Here is a 21,070-nt window from a genome sequence, read left to right as displayed (position 1 = left end):
TGCCTATTGTAAACATAACAAACAAACACATAAATAATATCTAGCATTCATATAGCATTTGCTACATGCCAGGCACTGTGCTAAGCACTTTTGTGACCTGTGACCAAATATTGGTCATTTGGTCTTCACAACAACTCTGGGAGGTAGGTGCTATTATTATCCCCATTTTACAGATGAGGAAACTGAGGCAGGGGTTAAGTGATTCATCCAGGGTCACACAGTTAGTAAGTATCCAAGGCAAAATTTTAACTCTGTCTTCCTGCCTCTAGGCCCAGCTCTCTATCCATTTTGTCACCTGATTCCTCTCCCTATGTAGCCCAGGGGCCACCTTCTCTTTGGTCCACATCTTTACACTGCCCCACTCTTCTTTGCATCAGAGGCTAGAGATTTCCCTAAGGATTTCTCTTAGCATTGAAAGAACCCAAATTGGGGTACATCAGTAGCACCTCCATCACCCAGCAGTAAAATGACTCGAGTTCATGTGGATCCCTTTCTCCGTTATTCATGTAATCCTGGTTCCCTCAGGTCAGAATCAAATTCTGACCATCAGGAGAAGGCCTATGCCCCTGACCTTTTTTTAAAAAGTTATTTTTAGTTAAGCTAGTTACAAATATCCTCCATTTGGGAATAATAATAATAATAACAGCTAACCTTTATTTAGCACCTATCTCTGCCAGGAATTGTGCTAAGTGCTGCACCAACAAACCATTCGTGATTGAGTATGGATTTTTATGTGAAGCAAAATTCAGGAAATAGAAACATCTTAAAGAAATAGCAAGGAAAATAATATATTAAAAACTTTGGATAGCAAAAAGGCATGCAGAGGAGTTAGAAAGAGATCCAACCATTCTGGAGAGCAAGCTAGAATCATGCCCAAAGAGTTATTAAACTACCTATACCCTTTGGCCCAGCAATACCAATATTAGGTCTATTTCCAAAGATGATTAGGGAAAAAGGAAAAGAACCTATATATTCTAAAATATTTATAGCAGCTCTTTTTGGGGTGGCAAAGAACTGGAAATTGCAGGAATTCCCATCAATTGGGGAATGGCTGAACAAATTGTGGTATATGATTGTTATGGAATCTACCATACTATAAAAAATGATAAGCTCGAGCATGGAAAAACCTGCATGAAATAATGAAGAGTGAAATGAGGAGGACCAAGAAAACACTGCATACAGTAATAGCAATACTCTTTTAAGAACTTTGAGTGAATATATTGACTATTATAAAAACCCAAATTAACTATAAAGGATTTTCTCAGTTCTTAAAGGAGTAAATTGCACCCAGATGGGTCAGCCTGAGTTCTTTGCTCCATTAAATGAAGGCAGTGACTTCAGGTCAGCCTGATATGCTCTGTAGTTCTGGAGCTCAAACTGGAAGGTCAGGCCTGCAAGGACCTGATCACCAGGGCACTGTTGCTACTATTCTCCTCTCCTCTCCTCTCCTCTCCACCTCTCTCATTCAGGCAGACTTCTGTTTCTTCTGTCTGCCCCTTTGCCATGTAACAGAAAAATTGAAAATCTTGCATTCCACCTCCCAGGCTCAAACCTCACCATGTCTCTTTCAGGCGTTGGAAGAAATGTTTCTTCTCTGAACAACAAATCCCAGGAATCATTAGGTTTTAGAGTTTATGCTGCCCACGGGATCAGTCTTGAACATCCAAAATCCATCAGATTAGAAATTAGTCTTAAATAAATATTAATATCCTGTTACACATTCATTCATTAAGGAATACTTTGAAAGTACCTACTGTATGCAGAGTACTGGCTGGCTTAAATAATGAGAGATGTCATCTCTGTCCTCATAGAACTTATAGTTCAGTACAGGTGTTCTTAAGCTTTTTTTTATGCCATGGACTTCTTTGTCAGTCTGGTGAAATCTGTGGGTCTCTTCTCAGAATACTGTTTTAAATGCATAAAACACATAGGATTACAAATATTGAAATAAATATGTGTTTTTTCCCTTCCAAGGTCACTGACCCCTAGAAATCTAACCCCAGGTTAAGAATCCCTGGTCTAGTAAACCAAGAAACAAAGTACATAATATTGCATGATTCAGGACTTTAGTTGTAAAACAAAGTGTTTTATGAGGTCAGAAGATCTGAAAAAGCTTCATGGAGAAGGTAGCATTTTAGGTGGGCTACTCAGTAGACTTTGAATAATAGCAACCTGATTTAACTATCTATAATCGCTAACCTATTCTCAGTAACATGAGAATATTCCTCAAGCCAGTCTTGAAATCAAATTCCCTTTTAGATTGCTTATATACTCTTTTTTTTTTTGGCCAGGCAATTGGGGTTAAGTGACTTGCCCAGGGTCACACAGCTAGTAAGTGTTAAGTGTCTGAGGCCGGATTTGAACTCAGGTACTCCTGACTCCAGGGCCGGTGCTCTATCCACTGTGCCACCCAGCTGCCCGCCCCCCATATATACTCTTTTTTTTTTTTTAGTGAGGCAATTGGGGTTAAGTGACTTGCCCAGGGTCACACAGCTAGTAAGTGTGTGTTAAGTGTCTGAGGCCGGATTTGAACTCAGGTACTCCTGACTCCAGGGCCGGTGCTCTATCCACTGCGCCACCTAGCTGCCCCCCCCATATATACTCTTAATAGTGGAGATTTCATAAAAAATTAAAACAACCTTTCCAGAACCTTCATAAAATAGACCAAGCATTCAAATGTCAGTTCTTGGATAAACTTAAATTCACTCTGAAAAGAATGAAATTGCAAATGACCTTCAAGAATCCATTCACTGACTGGTGTCTGAAGTTTTCCTGAATATTGAATAAGAGTAATGTTATATCCTACAATGGACTGGAGTACAAAAGTTGTTTCTTATAAAGAAGATGATTTTCAGGTTCCAAAGTCAACATTTGTTTCCACCTTTGGTCCTTTAGCAGTTGATTACTTAGCGAAATCAATATTAGTTTAATTAAAACCAAATCTGTAGGACAATATTATTAATTTAGATAGCCTTCTTCTTCCAGGGTGACTGAACTAACTGGCTATGAACCACAGGACTTGATAGAGAAAACCCTCTACCATCATGTCCATGGCTGTGATATGTTCTACTTACGTTATGCTCATCATCTATGTAAGTAACACAATACAGGTGTTCATACATTTAAAATATTTAAATGTTGCTAACTTTTGAATCAAATAAATAAATCTACAGTTATCAAGAGAAGTAGCATTTTCCACTGGGGTGGAGGGGTAAAGATAGGGAATAGGAAAGTGGGTATAAAATTATTCTATGATGTATGTGTACATGCCCCCAAGTTTCAGTGTGAGTGGGCTAGAACATGAAGAAACATTTAATACAGCCTCCTGTTGTATTTCTCCATCAGTTATAAAATAGCATGTATAAAAGTATAGAGCAGGGCAGCTAGATGGCGCAGTGGTTAAAGCGCTGGCCCTGGATTCAGGAGTACCTGAGTTCAAATCCAGCCTCAGACACTTAACACTTACTAGCTGTGTGACCCTGGGCAAGTCACTTAACCCCCATTGCCCTGCAAAAAAAAAAAAAAAAGGTATAGAGCACTTTGTTTTCTGAAATATTAAGAAATAATGACAGTGTCTTAGTCCAAAATCCTTAATCTCACCTGAATTCGTGGCCTTATCAGTACTTAATCAAAGCCAAGGAGTCAATATCCTAGTCTAAAATCTTCATTTCATTGTTTTTTTGTTTGTTTGTTTTGGGCTTTGAATAGAATTTTATTTTCCAAAATATATGTAAAAATAAATTTTAACATCATTTTTAAAAAATGGTGTTCCAACTTCTCTTCCTCCCTCCATTCCCACCCCCCACCCACAAGAAATCAAGCAATTCAAAATAAGTTATACATGAGTAGTCATGTATAACTTATACATATTAGCTAGTTGTGAGAGAAAACAGTCCAAAAAACCCCAAAACTTCATTCTTATGAGAGATCTAATCAGTTCTAGTAATAGAAGACTCAATCAAGTTCAATAAAGAATCTTATTCTCTGAAACTCCAGAGAACTTCGTCTTGTTTGCGGTAACAGAACTGAGAGTAAAAATGCCTTTGTTCTATTTAGAATGATATTTCAGTTCACCTTTGACCAGATAGGAAGGAGGAAGGAGGAATCCTTGGAGGAAGTGGTTAAAGGAAAAATAATTGGTTTGGGAAAAAGTATTTCTTTTAGGGTGCACCAATATTGACATTGCTATTGTTCTGTTTAGACAAATAAAAAAGCCTAACCTGGACTTTGTACTCTTGCTTTATCTTGATGAAGGAAGTTTGTCTTTTATTTCCTGAACACTATAAAGTAATGAGATACCCAGACCTGGTGGTTTACACCTGTAATCCCAGCTACTGAAGAGCTTGAAGCGGGCTAAGCACTTGAGCTCTGGAATTCTGAGTTGCGGTGGCTAAAGCTTATCAATTGTCTGCACTAAATCTAGCCCTATTGCTTTGAGCTCTTGGGATTAGGGGACTACCAGGCTGAGTAAGGGAGGGCAAGTCCTCCCGGGTTGGAAACAGAGCAGGTCAAAGATTCCATGCTAAATCAGTAATTGGATCAGGCCTGTGAGTAGCAACTGTACTTCCAACCTGGGAGAAATAGGGAAACCCAGTCTCAAAAAAAAATTGCCTAAATTAGAAAGAATTCTAACAATAAATCTTCCACCAAGAAGCAACACATGTAAATATTAATAAATTGTCTCTGACAAGCATTGGCTAATTAAATGTAAAGTGTAGTTTTCTTTCTACATATATACAGACATTGGAGCCCAAACTCTAGGCGAATATATAATCTCAGAGACCTATAATGGATCAGTTGGCCAAGGGATAGGGAAAGGAATTCCCTCTTTCTACCTGATCATATGTGAACTCAAAAGATAGCATTCTTAAAATGAAATATAGATAATTCCACTTGCAGTCTTGTTATTAAAAAAAAAAAAAGATGAGTTTCAGGGAATTAAGATCCCTTCTTGAACTTGATCGAATCTTCTACTAACAGAACTGATCGGGCCTTTTATAAGAATGAAATGAGGGGGCAGCTAGGTGGTGCAGTGGATAGAGCACCGGCCCTGGAGTCAGGAGGACCCGAGTTCAAATCTGCCCGCAGACACTTAACACTAACTAGCTGTGTGACCCTGGGCAAGTCACTTAACCCCAATTGCCTCGCCCCCCCCCAAAAAAAGAATGAAATGAGGACTTAAGAATAGCATATTGGCTCCTTGGCTTTAAGTACTGATAAGTACTTTTATTGATCCAATGACTAGTTATCTGATTTAGGAATTAAATTCCTGTGTTCTACAGTTACAAATGAAGGAAGTTTGGAGGAGACAACAGGTTCTTAGGGAAAAAGAAATTCAGGCAAAATGAGAAAGAAAACATTTGATTTGTCAGAACAAGAGGGTCTTGGGAACTTCTGGGTTTGGTACAGACTTTAAGTTCAGAAATATTGAATGAATAGTACTCTTTAAGGGCTTTCCTTGATCCCTCCCATTCCCTTTCCCTACTACCCAAAGCACTGTGTACTTATTTTGTATATGTCCTACCCTTGCTTATTTGTCACATATTGTATCCTCTTAGTAGAACATAAGCTCCTTTAGGTTAGGGACTGTGTCATTTTTGTTATTTCTATTCCCAGTGCCTACCAGTGCCTGGCACAGAGCAAGGGTTCATAAATGCTTGCTGTTTGCTCCTGATTCTTCCAAAGGCTAAATGAAGGCAGAAGAAAATTTGGGCAAAGCTAAATTAATTATCTAATTCAGGGGATTCCAAATGTTTGTGATTCCTGTCAGCAAGAAATTTTTTAGCATGCACCCCAATATGTGTATATTAATAAGTCATGTATAGGTACTATTAATATATGTGAACTATGTACATATAAAGGAAATTTTTAAAGGATAAGATACAATGGAATAATATTTTAAAATATCTTTTCACTCCTACCAAATTACCAATAATTTTACATTATTAAATAAAATACTAATATTTACAACAATATTTTCAGTGAGAGCAGTTATTGAATGTGCATCTATTTTTAAAGATCTTATTTTTATACTTTGTGATATGGTCATTTGAAGATATGGTTCTAAGTTCAATTTATTTTGATACTTCATTTTAATGATTAATTTAAGAAATATATGCAAGATAATCTATCTTGGTGTTGTTCAGTTGTTTCAGTCATGTCCAACTCTTGGTGACCTCATTTGGGGTTTTCTTAGCAAAGAGTGATTTGCCATTTCTTTCTCCAGTTCATTTTGTTTGTTTGTTTTGTTTTGTTTTGTTTTGGTTGGGCAATGGGGGTTAAGTGACTTGCCCAGGGTCACACAGCTAGTGAGTATCAAGTGTCTGAGGTCTCAGGTACTCCTGGATCCAGGGCCAGTGTTTTATCCACTGCATCACCTAGCTGCCCCTCTCCAGTTCATTTTAAAGATGAGGAAACAGCCAAACAGAGTTAAGTGGACTTGCCCAGGGTCACACAGCTAGTAAGTTTTCTGAGGCTAGATTTGAACTCAGGAAGATGAGTCTTCTTGAGTCCAGGCCTAGTACTACATTCACTGTACCACCTAGCTGTCCAAACTGCCCAAAATAATATATACATAGAAATAAATATATACAAAGTAAGCTATGTACAGAATAAATAGTAAGTAATTAACGAGGGAAGACACTAGAATTAGGAGGGGTTGAGGAAGGCTTCCTTTAGAAGGTGAGAATTTAATTGGGACTTAAAGGAAGCTAGGGAGGTGAGTAGACTTAGTGGAGGAAGAAGAGTATTGCAGGCATTTGGGACAGCCAGAGAAAATTCCTAGAGCAGAGAGGAGCGTGTTGCTTGTGGAACAGCCAGGAGGCTAGTGTCTCTAGATGGAAGAGTATATGTCAGGAAGTAAGAGGTAAGAAATTTGGAAAGGTAGGAGAGCGCTAGGTTATGAAGAGCTTATAATGATAAACAGATCATTTTGTATTTGATCCTGGAGATAAGAGCCACTGGAATTTATTGATTAAGGGGGTCACGTGGTCAAATCGTCAAAAAAAAATCACTTTAATGGCTGAATAAAGGACAGATTGGAGTGGGGAGAGACTTGAGGCAATCAGACCCATCAGGAGACTATTACAATAATCTAGGTGTGAGGTGATAAGGGTCTGCAGTAGACTGATCACAGTGACAGCAAGTGGGGTTGGCATTAGAGAGATGATATGAAGGTGAAATTAACAGGCAATGCCAATAGACTGGATCCTTCAAAATAAAACTAGGTTTCATTTTTTATTTTGGGGTCAGACCCTTATCAGTATAAGGAACTGTGAGTATGGAAATTCCTCCCCTTCCTCTCCCCTCCCCCCACCCCATGCAGCTATGCAGTTCTGTGATTTATGGTCTTAAGAGTCGCCAGGGGCACTGAGAAATCTTGTCCATGGGTTAGAGGAATGACTTGGACCTAAATTTTCCTGACTTCAAGACCAACTCATTATCCATTATTCCATTTTTATACAGGTAAAAACCAGTTTCAGATGAAGTTCAAAGGCAGAAGAAAACAAATGGAAAAAGAAATCATAAAATGGGAGTTCTATAGCCTGAAGGGGGTGTGTGTGGGGCCACTTAAGGAAAAGAGACATTGCCATACAATCTCTTTCCTGGTGAAGGATTAGTGATAGTGGTTTTAAATATTCATTAATTTAGTAAGTAATGACATCAGGAGGAACTATGGTTATGCACTATAAGCCTGAGTCCATATGCCAAATTTTCCAAAAGTACCTTGTAAATTGGAGGACATTAGATGAACAATATTATACAGAAATGTAATAGGTCTTTGGGGGGAAAGGTATAAATTGTACAAAATATAAATTGTAATAGTGTAACTGTGCACAGTTGTATTCTAAGTAAACCAGTTTAAAATCTCTCCGAATTAATAGGTTTTCCTCAGCCTAATGGTTTTTTATTTAACTGAACCATTCATCAGAATATCTTAGGATAGCCAGGGTATCAAAAATATTTAGCTCTAGCACAACAACAAAATCCCACAAATTAATAGACTGTTAACTTTTCCTTCTAATAGACCCTAAGAAAGCCAGTAGCCTTCAGTAAAATAAGTAGATGGGGGACAGAAATGTTGCTGCTGTTTGTCCTTCATTTTTTTAGTGAGGCAATTGGGGTTAAGTGACTTGCCCAGGGTCACACAGCTAGTAAGTGTTAAGTGTCTGAGGCCGGATTTGTACTCCTGACTCCAGGGCCGGTGTTCTATCCACTGCGCCACCTAGCTGCCCTTGTCCTTCATTCTTAAAGAGGATCATGACAGATGTCATGACTCGAAATTAATTGGATTTAAGTGAGGAAGGGCTGTGCAAAGTCACCGGCCTCGTTTTCTCCTCTGGAGCCATCTGGGTCCAGTGGCAAGATATATTATTAGGACTGAAGATGGCCTGGAACTTTTTTAAGGCAATTGGGGTTATGTGACTTGCCCAGGGTCACATAGCTAGTAAGAGTCTGAGGTGAGATTTAAACTCAGATTCTCCCAACTTCAGGGCCAATGCTCTATCCACAGTACCCACCAATATCAACAAAGGAACAACCTGATAGATAATTGGTTATGTGTTTATGTACAGCAGGTTATAGACTTTGACACACGAACTGGCAGCATATATGTATATATACAGACACACACATATAGTTTTGTGCCATATATATATGTGTGTGTGTGTGTGTGTATATATATATATATATATATATTTCCTTTTAATGAAGTTCATTCATTAGTTCCAGAATACTGTAGTATAATATCTTGAATTACTTTTGCAGTGTTGGTGAAAGGTCAAGTCACAACCAAGTACTACAGACTACTTTCCAAGCACGGAGGCTGGGTTTGGGTACAAAGTTATGCCACCATTGTACACAATAGCCGTTCTTCAAGACCTCACTGCATAGTGAGTGTCAATTATGTTCTCACGTAAGTCTAACATATTTGCTTTTCTCCTTAATGTCTCATTATTCCACATTAAAATAAGTACAATTGTTCTCTGTCTCTACATGTGCATCTGTTTAGTTTTGTTGTTGTTTTTACAACTTGTTTTACAAAGGGTTTTTGGAGGTTCCTACTGCTGGTTGAGATAAAAGTGAAAAAAAGATTTTAAAAGTGCAGCTATGTTTCAAGCATAACTGTAATCTGGGTATAGAATAGAAGTGGGGGATTATGGTGGAGGAAATGCTGCTCTCTCACTCCATCAGGTATGTCAGAGAAAGGCCTCATCCCATTTACCCATACCCCTTACTTGTCCCTCTTGCTTTGTTTTAATAACTGAAGAAAAAGCTGGTGTGTCCGCAATCCCCACTGCTCCTCCTTAGCCCCCTAAATTAAGCTGAAGAGTTTTCCTCTCCTCTGCAAATTCCTCTGTTGTATAAACTTGCTGCAAGTTATGACACATTTTTGTGATCCTCAAGATGAACTAAGACTAAAGGTCAAATCTGCCTTTGGAACGAGATTCTTTATTATATGAAAGGTATAGGAACTAAGCTTACCTGAGGACAAAATAAAATCTTCCTTTAGTGCCTCATGATGGGAAACAAAGTTCTGGTCCTATATTTGTTACTCAGCTATATAGCTGGGTAATAGTGAGTATTCTCATTGAAAATAATGTTTTGTCTGGGGCAGCTAGGTGGCGCAGTGGATAAAACACCAGTCCTGGATTCAGGAGCACCTGAGTTCAAATTTGGCCTCAGACACTTGACATTAGCTGTGTAACCGTGGGCAAGTCACTTAACCCTCATTGCCCTACCAAAAAGAAAAAGGAAAAGAAAACAATGTTTTGTCTTATAAATAGAGAAAGGATTTATGCTCTAAAGTCTCTAGCCAGTGGATTTTCATTTCTCTGCTATTTAGAAGTCAATAAAAATTTTAGCAAAGTCACAGAAAAAGTCTAACTTGGATTGGGAAAATGCATACTTTCTAGGAAAACAAAAACTACATATTAACAATAATAGTCACAATGTGGCAGGCACTGTGCTAAACACTTTATAATTATTATTTCATTTGTTCCTCACAAATCCTTCCCTATTTTAAAGATGAGGAAACTGAGGCAGACACAGGTTATGTGACTTGCTTAGGATCACACAGTTGCTAGTCAGTGTCTCAGTCCAGATTTGTACTGAGGTCTTCTTGCTCTTATCAAAGATTTACCACTTTTAAAAAAGTATATTGATTCTCTCTCTCTCTCTCTCTCTCTCTCTCTCTCTCTCTCTCTCTCTCTCAGTCATTCTCACTTTCCCTATCCTCATCCCTTTCCTTGTAACAAATAAATACATTTGAACAAAACAAATGAACACACTGGCCATATCTAAAAACGAAGGCTTCATTTTATACCTCTTGTCCATCACTTTTCTCCAAGAGGCATGCTTCAAATTAGTCTTCTGAAGTAATTGATTGAAAACCCACCACTTCTCTAAAACTAGGCATTGTCAGCAATTATAGGTAGCAAATATTGAAAAGGAGGAAGGTATCTTAGATTCCAAGCTCAACAACCCCCAAGACAGGCTTTTCAGGAAGGATTTCCTATCCCATTCTTTTTGGTGGAAAGAAAAATTATCAGGTTGTACATCCTTTGTTAGGATACAGATGAACTTAATAAACATGTTTTTCCTTTCTGTTTTTATAAACTTACTTAAATTAATGATTTCCACAAGGGAATTGAATCAGGTTTTATAGGATTGGATATAACTGTGCTGATCTCATTCACGTCTAGTCAAATAATTTCCAAATTTATCTTAGAATTTTGAAGGTCATATAATCCAAGGGCTGCAGCATTAATAGAGAAGCTGAGATTTCTTTTTTCCAGTGCTGATTGATTATTTCCCAGAATCCATCTAAATGAAATTATATAACATCATACATTTTAAATTTTCATAGAAATTTCATTGTCTAAGCAAGGTCTTCTTATGCATGATATGAATCTTTTTTGGTCTCTTGGCAGAGATATTGAATACAAGGAAATACAGTTGTCATTGGATCAGGTCACCTCTTCCAAGTCCCAGTATTCCTGTAGGACTTCAATGTCTACCTCACAAGAACCTAGGAAAATAGCTAAATCCAAAAGTAACAAGATGAAGACAAAAGTCAGAACAAACCCCTACCTACCACAGGTAATGAGTGCACCTGGAAGAGAGGTCTGACTATTCCATTATTACTTGTTACCATATAAGGAGTCTCCCCTTAGCAGTCATTTGAGGCTCATATGGACACATTAAATATGAAATAACAACTAATCACTAATTGCATGTGAGGAATTTCCCCATGTTGAAATATTCTTCAGGAACATGGTATTTTAACCACTTACATAACATCATGCAAAACTTGAGATAGCAGCATTGTTATATAAACCAAAGTGAAAAGTGAATTCTGATGAGACTCTTAATAGTAAGCTCTTCAGAACTCTTATTTGTGTTTATATTACATATTTTCACAGCACTTTTCATCAATAAAATTTTCTCCAAGTTTTTAATAGTTGATTTCTCACTCTTAGAAACAGCATATGTATTGGCTTCTTAACTCTTTGGTGGGGAAAATTTTTGCCCCTCCAACTGTCACCAAGTATTCCCGTTTCCTCTGAATCCTCCATATTATGACCAGATCCATTCTTGAATAGTGGATAAAATTAGAACCCAGGATAACAGTATTTGCTGTATATTTTATTACGTTCTGCTGCATTAAGTCACCGTATCTTCCAGCTAGCTCTTCTTTGCCGTTTCAGCAATACGACTCTTTCCAAATGGACAAATCGGATTGTGGCCAGGTTGGAAATTGGAGAGCAAGTTCCACAACAAATGCTACAAATACTCAAGAACAAAACTTTTATTCAGAAAACAGTGAACTTTTATATGCCCCCTCCTATAGCTTGCCTTTTTCTTACCATTATGGACCCTTTCCTATAGATTCTCATGTATTCAGGAACAAAAGACAGATGCTGTCTTCAAAATTTGGGCAGTCTCAAGGGTCCCCATGTGAGGTGGCACGTTTTTTCTTGAGCACATTGCAAACCAGTGGAGAGTGCCAGTGGCACTATGCCAATCCCTTAGTACCTAACAGCCAGTCTCCAGCTAAAAATCTTCCTGACCAGCCAATGAACATTACACGACACAATCTGGCACCCAATTATGAAGGTGGGTTGTGTTTACAGATGGGGAAGGGAAAGGTCTTTGAAATATCAGGGGGAAATGTCCATGGGTGGTAGATAGAAAGTAGATATAGAAGATAAACATTTCATCTTTAGGTTTGTAAGTAGGAATCACTATCATTGCATGCTTATAGTATGTTACTACGTGACACAAAAAAGAGAGGCCTAATTTCAAAAGTATATGCACAATGTATAAAGAAATGGAGAAAAACCAAAACCCTCAACTGTCTTTCATAACATGTTCTTTTTCACATATACCAAGAAGGGAAACTTAAATAAGTACTTTTAAAAGCAACTTTTTAAAGTAATTTAATTTTTTCAATCCACAAAACTATACTTTCTTCCCTTCCCACATGCCCTCCTCCTCCTCTGATTGAAAAAAAGACAGGGGGCAGCTAGGTGGTGCAGTGGATAAAGCACTGGCCCTGGATTCAGGAGTACCTGAGTTCAAATCCGGCCTCAGACACTTGACACTTACTAGCTGTGTGACCCTGGGCAAGTCACTTAACCCCCATTCCCCACCAAAAAAAAAAAAAAGACAAAGAAAAAGTCAACCTCTTTGTAAGAAAGGGCCATACCTAAAAAAGTCTCCATCTTCATTTTGAATATCACCTCCTTCTCAGGAGGTAGGTAACATGTTTCATCATGAGTTATCCAGAATTGTGGTTGGACATTGCATTGATCAAAGTTCTTAGATATTTCAAAGTTGTCTTTATAATATTATTATTATTATTATTAAAATTGTTTTCCTGGTTCTCACTTCACTTTCATCAGTTTGTATAGGTCTTCCTAAGGTTCTCTGAAACTATCCTATTCATCATCAAACTGTGCCCTGCACAATGGTAATTGATAATGTAACGTCCATCACATTCATATACCGTAATTTGTTCAGCCATTGCCTGATGGATTAGCATCCCTTAGTTTCCAATTCTTTGCCACTAAAAAAAAGAGCTACTATATTTTTGTACAGATGGGTCTTTTTTCTTGTCTTTTATCTTTTTGGAGTATAGACCTAATAGTGGTATTGCTGGGTGAGAGGACACATAGCTTAGTAACCCTTAGGACATAGTTCCAAATTGCTTTTTTTTTTTTTTTTAATTTTTAAATTTTTTTTATTTTTTAGTGAGGCAATTGGGGTTAAGTGACTTGCCCAAGGTCACACAGCTAGTAAGTGTTAAATGTCTGAGGCCGGATTTGAACTCAGGTACTCCTGATTCCAGGGCTGGTGCTCTATCCACTGTGCCACCTAGCTGCCCCCCAAATTGCTTTTTACAATTACTGGACCAGTTTACAGTTCCATTGACATTCCACCTGTTTTGCCACAGTTCCTCCAGTATTTGTCAATTTCCTTTTTGGTCAGCTTTGCTACTCTATGATGGTTATGAGACAGAATCTTAATGTTATTTAAATTTGTAACTTAAAGCGTTTTTTTTTTTTTTCACGTGGGTATTGATAGCTTGGATTTCTCCTTTTGATAATTTCCAGTTCATATTCTTTGGCCCTTTATCAATTGGGAAGGGCTCTTATTCTTATAAATTTGAATCAGTTCACTGTATAGCTTAGAAATGATACTTTTTTTCAGGGAAATGCTACAGATATTTCCTCCATTTACCTGCTTTCCTTCTAATTTTAGCTGTACTGGTTTTGTGTTAAAAGCTTATATTTCATGTAATCAAAATTATCCATTTTATCCTCTGTGATCCTCTCTATCCATTATTTGGTCATGAATTATTGTCCTATCCATAAATCTGATAGGTAATTTCTTTCATGCTCCTCTAATTTGTCACCTATGTCTAAGTCATGTAACCATTTGTGTAAAAAGTGCTTTGTAGTTTTATTCATATGTTTACTGTGTGCATCTTGACAGGTAGATTGCCAAATATTTACATATCTGTAGTTTAAATGAAATTTCCGTTTCTCTCTTTCCTGGGTTTTCTTGGTAATATGCTGAGATGCTGATGTGATTGTATTTTATATCCTACAACTTGGCTGAAGTTGTTTGATCTCACTTTTTAGTTGACCCTCTAGGGTTCTCCAAGTAAGCAATCATATTATTTGGAGAAAAAAATACATAATTTGGTTTCTTCTTTGCCTATGTTAAGTTCTTTTTCTTGCTTTATTGTTAAACTTAGCATTTCTAGTACTATAACAAATAACAGTGGTGATAAGGGAAGTCTCCTAGTTTATCTCCATTACATATAACAATGGCTCTAGGTTTTAGAGAGATAACAATTATCATACTAAGGAAAGAGTTGTTTGCTCCTATGTTTTCTAAAGTTTCTTTCCTTTTTTAAAATAGGAATGGGTGTTCTATCTTGTTAAAAGCTTTTTCTGCATCTACTGATATAATCATATGCATTTTATTATTCTTGTTCTTAATACACTCTGTTGTGTTGATATTTTTCCTAATATTGAACCAACCTTGAATTCCTAATATAAATCCAACTTGATCATAGTATATAATCTTTGTGGTATACTGCTGTAGTTTTCATGCTAATATTTTATTTTAAAATTTTGCATCAATATTCATTAGGGATATTACTTGGAGCTTTCTTTCTCTGTTTTGCATCTCCCTGGTTCAAGTGTCAAGTCCATATTCATATTGTATAAGAAATTTAGTAGGTCTCTTAATTTTCTTATTTTTTTCAAACAACTTTTGTAAAATAATAATTAATCTTTAAACCTTTGAAAGAATTTGCTCATAAATCCATCTAGTGCAAAGTTTTTTTTTTGTTTGGAAGTTCATATTATATTGTATATAATGTATATACTACATGCATATTTGCTTTCTTGAGATTGTCATTTATTTCTTGGTCTATTAATTTGCACATTTTGTATTTTTGTAAATATTCATCCATTTTTTTCAGATTTTCAGTTTTATTGATATAATCAGATAAAATAAACTAATGTTTTATCTATTTTATTGTATCCCTCCCCCCAAATAGTCCTAGTTTTATTTATTAATCCAATTTTTCTTTTTATTTCAATTTTATTAATTTTTTATCTTATTTTCAGAATTTATATTTTGGTGCTTAATTGGAGGCTTCTACTTTTCCTAGGATTTAGTCATCTGCCCAATATGTTGTTATGTAATGGCCTCTCTCTTTTAATAGATGATATCTAGAGATATATTTTCCCCTAAGGACTGATGGGACTGTGTCTCCAAAATTTTGTTCTGCTCTTATTTTTGTAGTTACCTTTTTTTTCCAATTTCTTTTGGGGGTGAGGCAATTGGGGTTAAATGACTTGCCCAGGGTCACACAGCTAGTAAGCATCAAGTGTCTATGGCCAGATTTGAACTCAGGTACTCCTGACTCCAGGGCCAGTGCTCTATCCACTGTGCTACCTAGCTGTGTCCATGATTTCATTAGAACTACCTATTCTTAAGGATTGTTATTTAATTTCTAGTTTATTTTTAACACTTTTCCCAGTGGTCCTTTATTGAATATATTTTATTGCATTGTGGTCCATAAAAGATATATTTAATATCTCTGCATTTATTTGTGAAGTTTTTATTCCCCAATACATAGTCAATTTTTGTAAAGGTAACATGCACAAATGAAGACTATGTATGCTCCTTTCTATTCCCATTCAGTAATTACCAGAGGTCTATCATATCTAAGTTTTCTAAAATTCTATTCAGGTCCTTAATATCTTTCTCATTTATTTATCTATTCATGCATTTATTTACTTATGGGTTAGATTTGTCAAAGACTGAAAGGGATACATTGAGATTCCTTATTATAATTTTACTGTCTATTTCTCCCTGTAACTCATTTAACTTTTAAAAAAATATTTAGATGCTCTCATTTGGTGCATATATATTGTTTAATATCGACATTTATTCATTTTCTATGGTACCTTTCAGCAAAACATAGTTTCCCTGTTTATAACTTTAAATTGAGTTCCTTTTTTTTTTCTATTGACATCTCAGATCATAGTTGCTATCGCTGCTTTTTTTTAAACTTCAGCTGAAGTATTGCTCTAGCTCCTTAATTCTTTGTGAATATGTTTCCAGTAAACAACATTTTGGATTCTGCTTTCTAATTCCTTCTACTTTTTGGTTTTGTGGGTGAATTCAGCCCATTCAGATTCATAGTTATGGTTTTTAGTTGTTCTTTTCTTCATTCTATCTTTTATATTTTTTCTTCTCTATTTTCCTCTCTTCTGTCTTTAATAAAGAGGGTCATGAAAGAGAAGCATGCTACACCCAGTGCTCTCAGTGTTCCCTTACCCCCTCTCTACTTTCCCTCACCCAAATCCCACTCACAGGTTCTCTTTTTTTCTTTGCTTCAATTCCTCTTCAATCCACCCTCTGTAGTTAAGAGTTTGCTTCCCTCTTATTCCCTCTTCTCCCTTCTCTTTCCCTAATTGCATCTCTGTCAAATGAAATATATATGTATATATATATATATATATATGCACTGAATTCTGTGGGCATATTTTCTCCTCCTTGTTTTCTTCTTACTCTGACAAAGCCTCCACTTCTATGGCCTTTCTCTTCCTTTGATTAGTGAGTTCCTTTTTAACCTTCCCATTGAGGACCACTGACACCAGCCATCATGCTTTCTTCAACCTGGATCAGCCCATCAAACTCCAGACCATTTCTCCAATTCTGTCCCAGCAGACTTCTTCTCACATTGGTAACACCCTCACCCTTATGGGTTCTTCCTCTGAATGGTGAGTGCCTCTCCAAAACACCTTTTGAGGATGTGCCCTCTTGAACCATCATTATCTCTTCAAACCTGGTCCAGCCCATGGTTCCCTAGACTCCCTGTTTCCTCCTTCCCTTGCAGCCTACTTTTCAGTTCCCTTTTTGTGTTGTTTTTTCCCAATTAGAATGTAAACTCCACAAGGGCAGGGACTGTCTTTATTTTTGTGTATATTTGTATTTTCATCACTTAGCTCAGTGTCCAGGACATAATAAGCACTTAATGCTCTATCTACTTCCACTCTCTATGTGATAATTTACTCCACGCTTCCTCTCCTCCCCATAATAATAATAATAATAATAATAATAATAATAATAATATATTATTTCCCCCTCTTAAGATCATCAGAACATATTAAAACCATTCACAGTCCCTCTCTCTTATTAGATTTATTTTATGGCTCCTGATGTTAAGATTTTAAGGGGATGTATATATTGTCTCCATATTAGAATGTCAACAGAGTTTTTATTTGTTTAGTATTTTTTAGAAGCAGCTAGATGTTGCCATGGATAAAGTACTGGGACTAGAGTCAGGAAGGTCTTAGTTCAAATCTGGCTTCATATACTTACTAGCTATGTGACCCTGAACAAGTCACTTAACCTCTGCCTCAGTTTCCTCAACTGTAAAATGGGGATAATAGTACCGATCTGCTAGGGTCATTGTGAGGGTCAAATGAAATAACATTCATAAATCATTTAGGACAGCATTAAGCACATATGTGCTTAATAAATGCTTATTCCCTTCATCCTCCTTCCCTTTTAGTATATGATTATTCACTTCTATTTACCTTGTTTTTCTTGACTCTTGTGTTCATATTTCAAAGTTTTTATCCACTCTTGGACTTCCAAATACGCAGAATTTGCCTTTTGGAATATTGTATTTCAAGGTCTCTATGAGTGGTGGCTACTGATATATGATATGTGGTTCTTAGTACAAGAATTCTTTCTAGCTGTTGGAAGTATATGTATTTTTTTACCTGAAAGCTCTGGATTTTGGCCATAATGTTCCTGGGAGTTTTCTTTTGGGAGTTTCTCTCAGGAGGTGACTAGTAGATTCTATTTTCAGTTTGTCCTCTGGTTCTAAGAAATCTAAGCATTTTTCTCTTATTTTTTCTTGAAATATGATGTGAAGGTTTTTGCTCTTGCTCATGATTTTCATGCAATTTCAATGATTAAATTTTTGTCCTCCATCTAGTTTTGCTATGAGACACCTTATATTTTCTTTTATTTTTCCAGACATTTGTCTTTGTTTTAATATTCCTTGTTGTTTCTGGGGGTCATTAAGTTCTGTTTTATCCCTTATAATTTTCAAAGAATCTGTTGCTTAAATTTTGTACTTCTTGGGCCAAGTTGCTGTTAATTCTCTTTACAAGTCTTTCTTTGATAGCTCTCACTTTTTTCTCTAATTCTTTTACAACTGTTTCCTCTAGTACTCTTATTTAATTTATAAAATAATTTTTAATCCCACTGCTCTTGCTTCATCTCTTCCAGAAATTCTATTTGTAATTGTGCTCAAGTTGTGTTTTTCTTTGATGCTTTTCTTGTAGATGTTTTAGTCATCCTCTTTTTTCTGGGTTTGTGTTTTGAACGTCCCTGTCATCATAATAGTTCTTTATGGTAGGATTCTTTTTTGTGTTTACTCATTCTTCCAGCCTTTGTGAATTCAAACTTTGTTGGGGTGAGGCTCTGTGTACTTCTTAAGAAAATGTCTATGCTGTGCTTTGTCCTGTTTTGTGTTCTCTTGCTGCTTTCCCAGGGCATTGAATATTGTGTTATTCCAAGATCTCAGGGACAGTTTAGCCAGGGGACCTGAAAACTTTGTGTACTCAAAGTTGTTTGATCTGAGGTGAAGTTTGAGCACTGTGCTTCTGGTTTGACCTCTGGGTTTGAGTCTGAGTAACACAACTGTGGGCTTAGAACAAGTTGGAGGTCCAGCAGACTGCAGCTTCTGTAGTCAGCTTGCAATCTCTGTAAGTTCACTGACAGAATTGTAGGCTTCCCTTTGGTCAGGGGTTCCTGCCCTGGTTATTCCATTGCAGGCTTCAGGCTGGGTCCAGAGCTAGATCTGAGACCTTGTCCCCAGGTCAGAGTCAAACAGCTGCTGCTTTCTTCTGAATTTGTTCCTTGGGCCCCACACAGCTCAACTATTCCTTGCATGCCACCTTAGGCATAAATCCCCTTCTTATTCCACCTTGATTCTATGACCCAGCATTTGGTAGTGAGTGACAGAGCTGCCACTTGGCTCCTCGTCCTGCACCATGCACAAGATGAGGCTCCTTTCTCTGTATCTGGGACTTCTTCTTGCCCTAGTACACAGCCTTTGAGAGTCCCTCCTATAGTTCCTGCACTGGAATGCTAATGGTTGGACCTAGTGCCCAGAGTCCACAGACCTCGTTTTTCCCCCTATGCTGATCTGGGCTGGAAAAAATTACTTACTCTATTACTTTTTTTTTCCCAATGAAGAAAAATCTAGAAAAGTTTTCTAGATCTTTATGGAGGTGTTGGGGAGAGTTCAGTTGTATTTCTCACTACTCTGCCCCCTTGGTCCATCTCTGGAAATAAAATTCTTAAATAAAGCTGAGTGAATATCATCTGAGTTTCAATATTAAATTTCAGCAGAATCTTTATAGTACCAATAATACAAGTGTTTCATTTTTGTGTTTGGATAAAAATAGTTTCTCTTGGCAAATAAAAAGGCATTCTTAAAGAAGCAGATGATAGTGAAGTTTCATATACTCCTCTTCAGCTTTAGTGAGAATAAGTAGTATTATTAAACAATCTGTGGATAGAACTCTTACATGCTCTCTGGATAGACACCCTCATATCAACACTGTGGTGCTGGCAGGGATGTAGCTATAGGTGTTATGGGGAGGGGAAAGGGATTAGGGGGAGTTAAATTGGAGAGTTAAGGAATTAATCCAAGAGTTTTCAGTAAATCTCAATTTCATTCAGTTCATCCAAACTAAACTATTGTACAACAGGTTTTACTGAGCAGACCAAGAAATGACAACTTAGTACACAATTTCCATGGGAGGGCTACTGCAATTGTCATAGAAAAAAAGCTATGTCAGAATGTAAGATTCTGACAAGGTTCTTATTTTCATGTTAGAATGTGAACCTCTTGGGGGCAGCCAGGTGGCACAGTGGATAAAGCACCAGCCCTGGATTCAGGAGGACTTGAGTTCAAATCGAGCCTCAGACACTTGACACTTGCTGGCTGTGTGACCCTGGGCAAGTCACTTAACCCTCATTGCCCCCCACTAAAAAAAAAAATGTGAACTTCTTGAAAGGAGGGATTGTCTTAAGTTTCTGTTTGTATCCCCAGTGCTTAGCAAAGTGCTTTGTATATAATACACTTAATAAATTCTTTTTCATTCATTCAAGTAAAAATATAGCACAATTATAGCATCTTGTTTAAATAAGTGAATGTTCAATATAGCTATAAACACAATAATAACTTTAAGGCAGTCTGTTGTATCATGTTGGTCTGGGAGTCAGTGAATTTGCCTGAGTCTGCTATTTGTTTTCTACACTATTCCTGGACAAGCACTTACTGATGTTCTGAATTCACATGCATAAATTTGAGGTCTCAGACTGGTAAAATTTGGCATCATGAGACACATTTCCTGTCACATTGTAAATTCTTAACAAATACTTATTGAATTTATTTGGGAGGCATCAAATTTTCGTGACATAGGAATTAAACATGGTGGGGCTAGGGAGAGTTTAAAAAAAACCCAAACCAATTTCAACCTGCTAAAAGAAAGAACATGTAATAGGACCAAAAGATTTAGTGAAATTATTATAGTGACTTGTTACAATGGAAATAGCACTTGCATCAGAACTGAAGATTCAAGTAATAACAAATGCCCCTCAAACTAATGAGAAACTATATTTTCCAGAATATCTAAAGGAAGAATTTTTAAAAAGAAACCATAAGGATTTTGACATTAGAGATACAGCCAGAGGTTTCTTTTTCCCTGTTTTGAATGATACAGGATTGTATTTTTCTGTCGCTATTGAAAAAAAAAGTTAGAGGTCCAACATAATTCCATTAATAACATGCTTAGTAAAAAATAAAATGACGGTGTTAATTTGTGATCCACTTCCTAATTTCTGTGGGATTTATGTTTAAATTGTTCTACCAGTTCTGCTTACTTCATGAGTTTCATACTGCATACTTTTCAGGTTTCTCTTAAACTATCACTTTCATCACATTCATATACTA

The 21,070-nt window shown here is 36.8% G+C and overlaps 1 protein-coding gene across 1 annotated transcript in view; it reads left to right on the top strand.

Moving 5' to 3' along the window:
• The window catches only part of SIM2 (SIM bHLH transcription factor 2), a 67,129-nt gene extending 54,663 nt beyond the window's left edge, over positions 1 to 12,466 (top strand). Inside the window, exons 7-10 of the mRNA XM_043992887.1 lie at positions 2,986 to 3,092; positions 8,767 to 8,914; positions 10,932 to 11,100; positions 11,709 to 12,466. Coding sequence (XP_043848822.1) covers positions 2,986 to 3,092; positions 8,767 to 8,914; positions 10,932 to 11,100; positions 11,709 to 12,188 — 904 coding nt within the window. The 3' untranslated portion in view covers positions 12,189 to 12,466. The remainder of the gene's footprint in view (positions 1 to 2,985; positions 3,093 to 8,766; positions 8,915 to 10,931; positions 11,101 to 11,708) is intronic.
• Positions 12,467 to 21,070: the final 8,604 nt, after the last annotated feature.

The sequence above is a fragment of the Dromiciops gliroides genome, chromosome 3 (genome assembly GCF_019393635.1).
Source record: "Dromiciops gliroides isolate mDroGli1 chromosome 3, mDroGli1.pri, whole genome shotgun sequence".
Taxonomy (NCBI): Eukaryota; Metazoa; Chordata; class Mammalia; order Microbiotheria; family Microbiotheriidae; genus Dromiciops; species Dromiciops gliroides.
The sequence above is the reverse complement of the archived record's forward strand: the minus strand, read 5'-3'. Positions and strand labels throughout refer to the sequence as shown.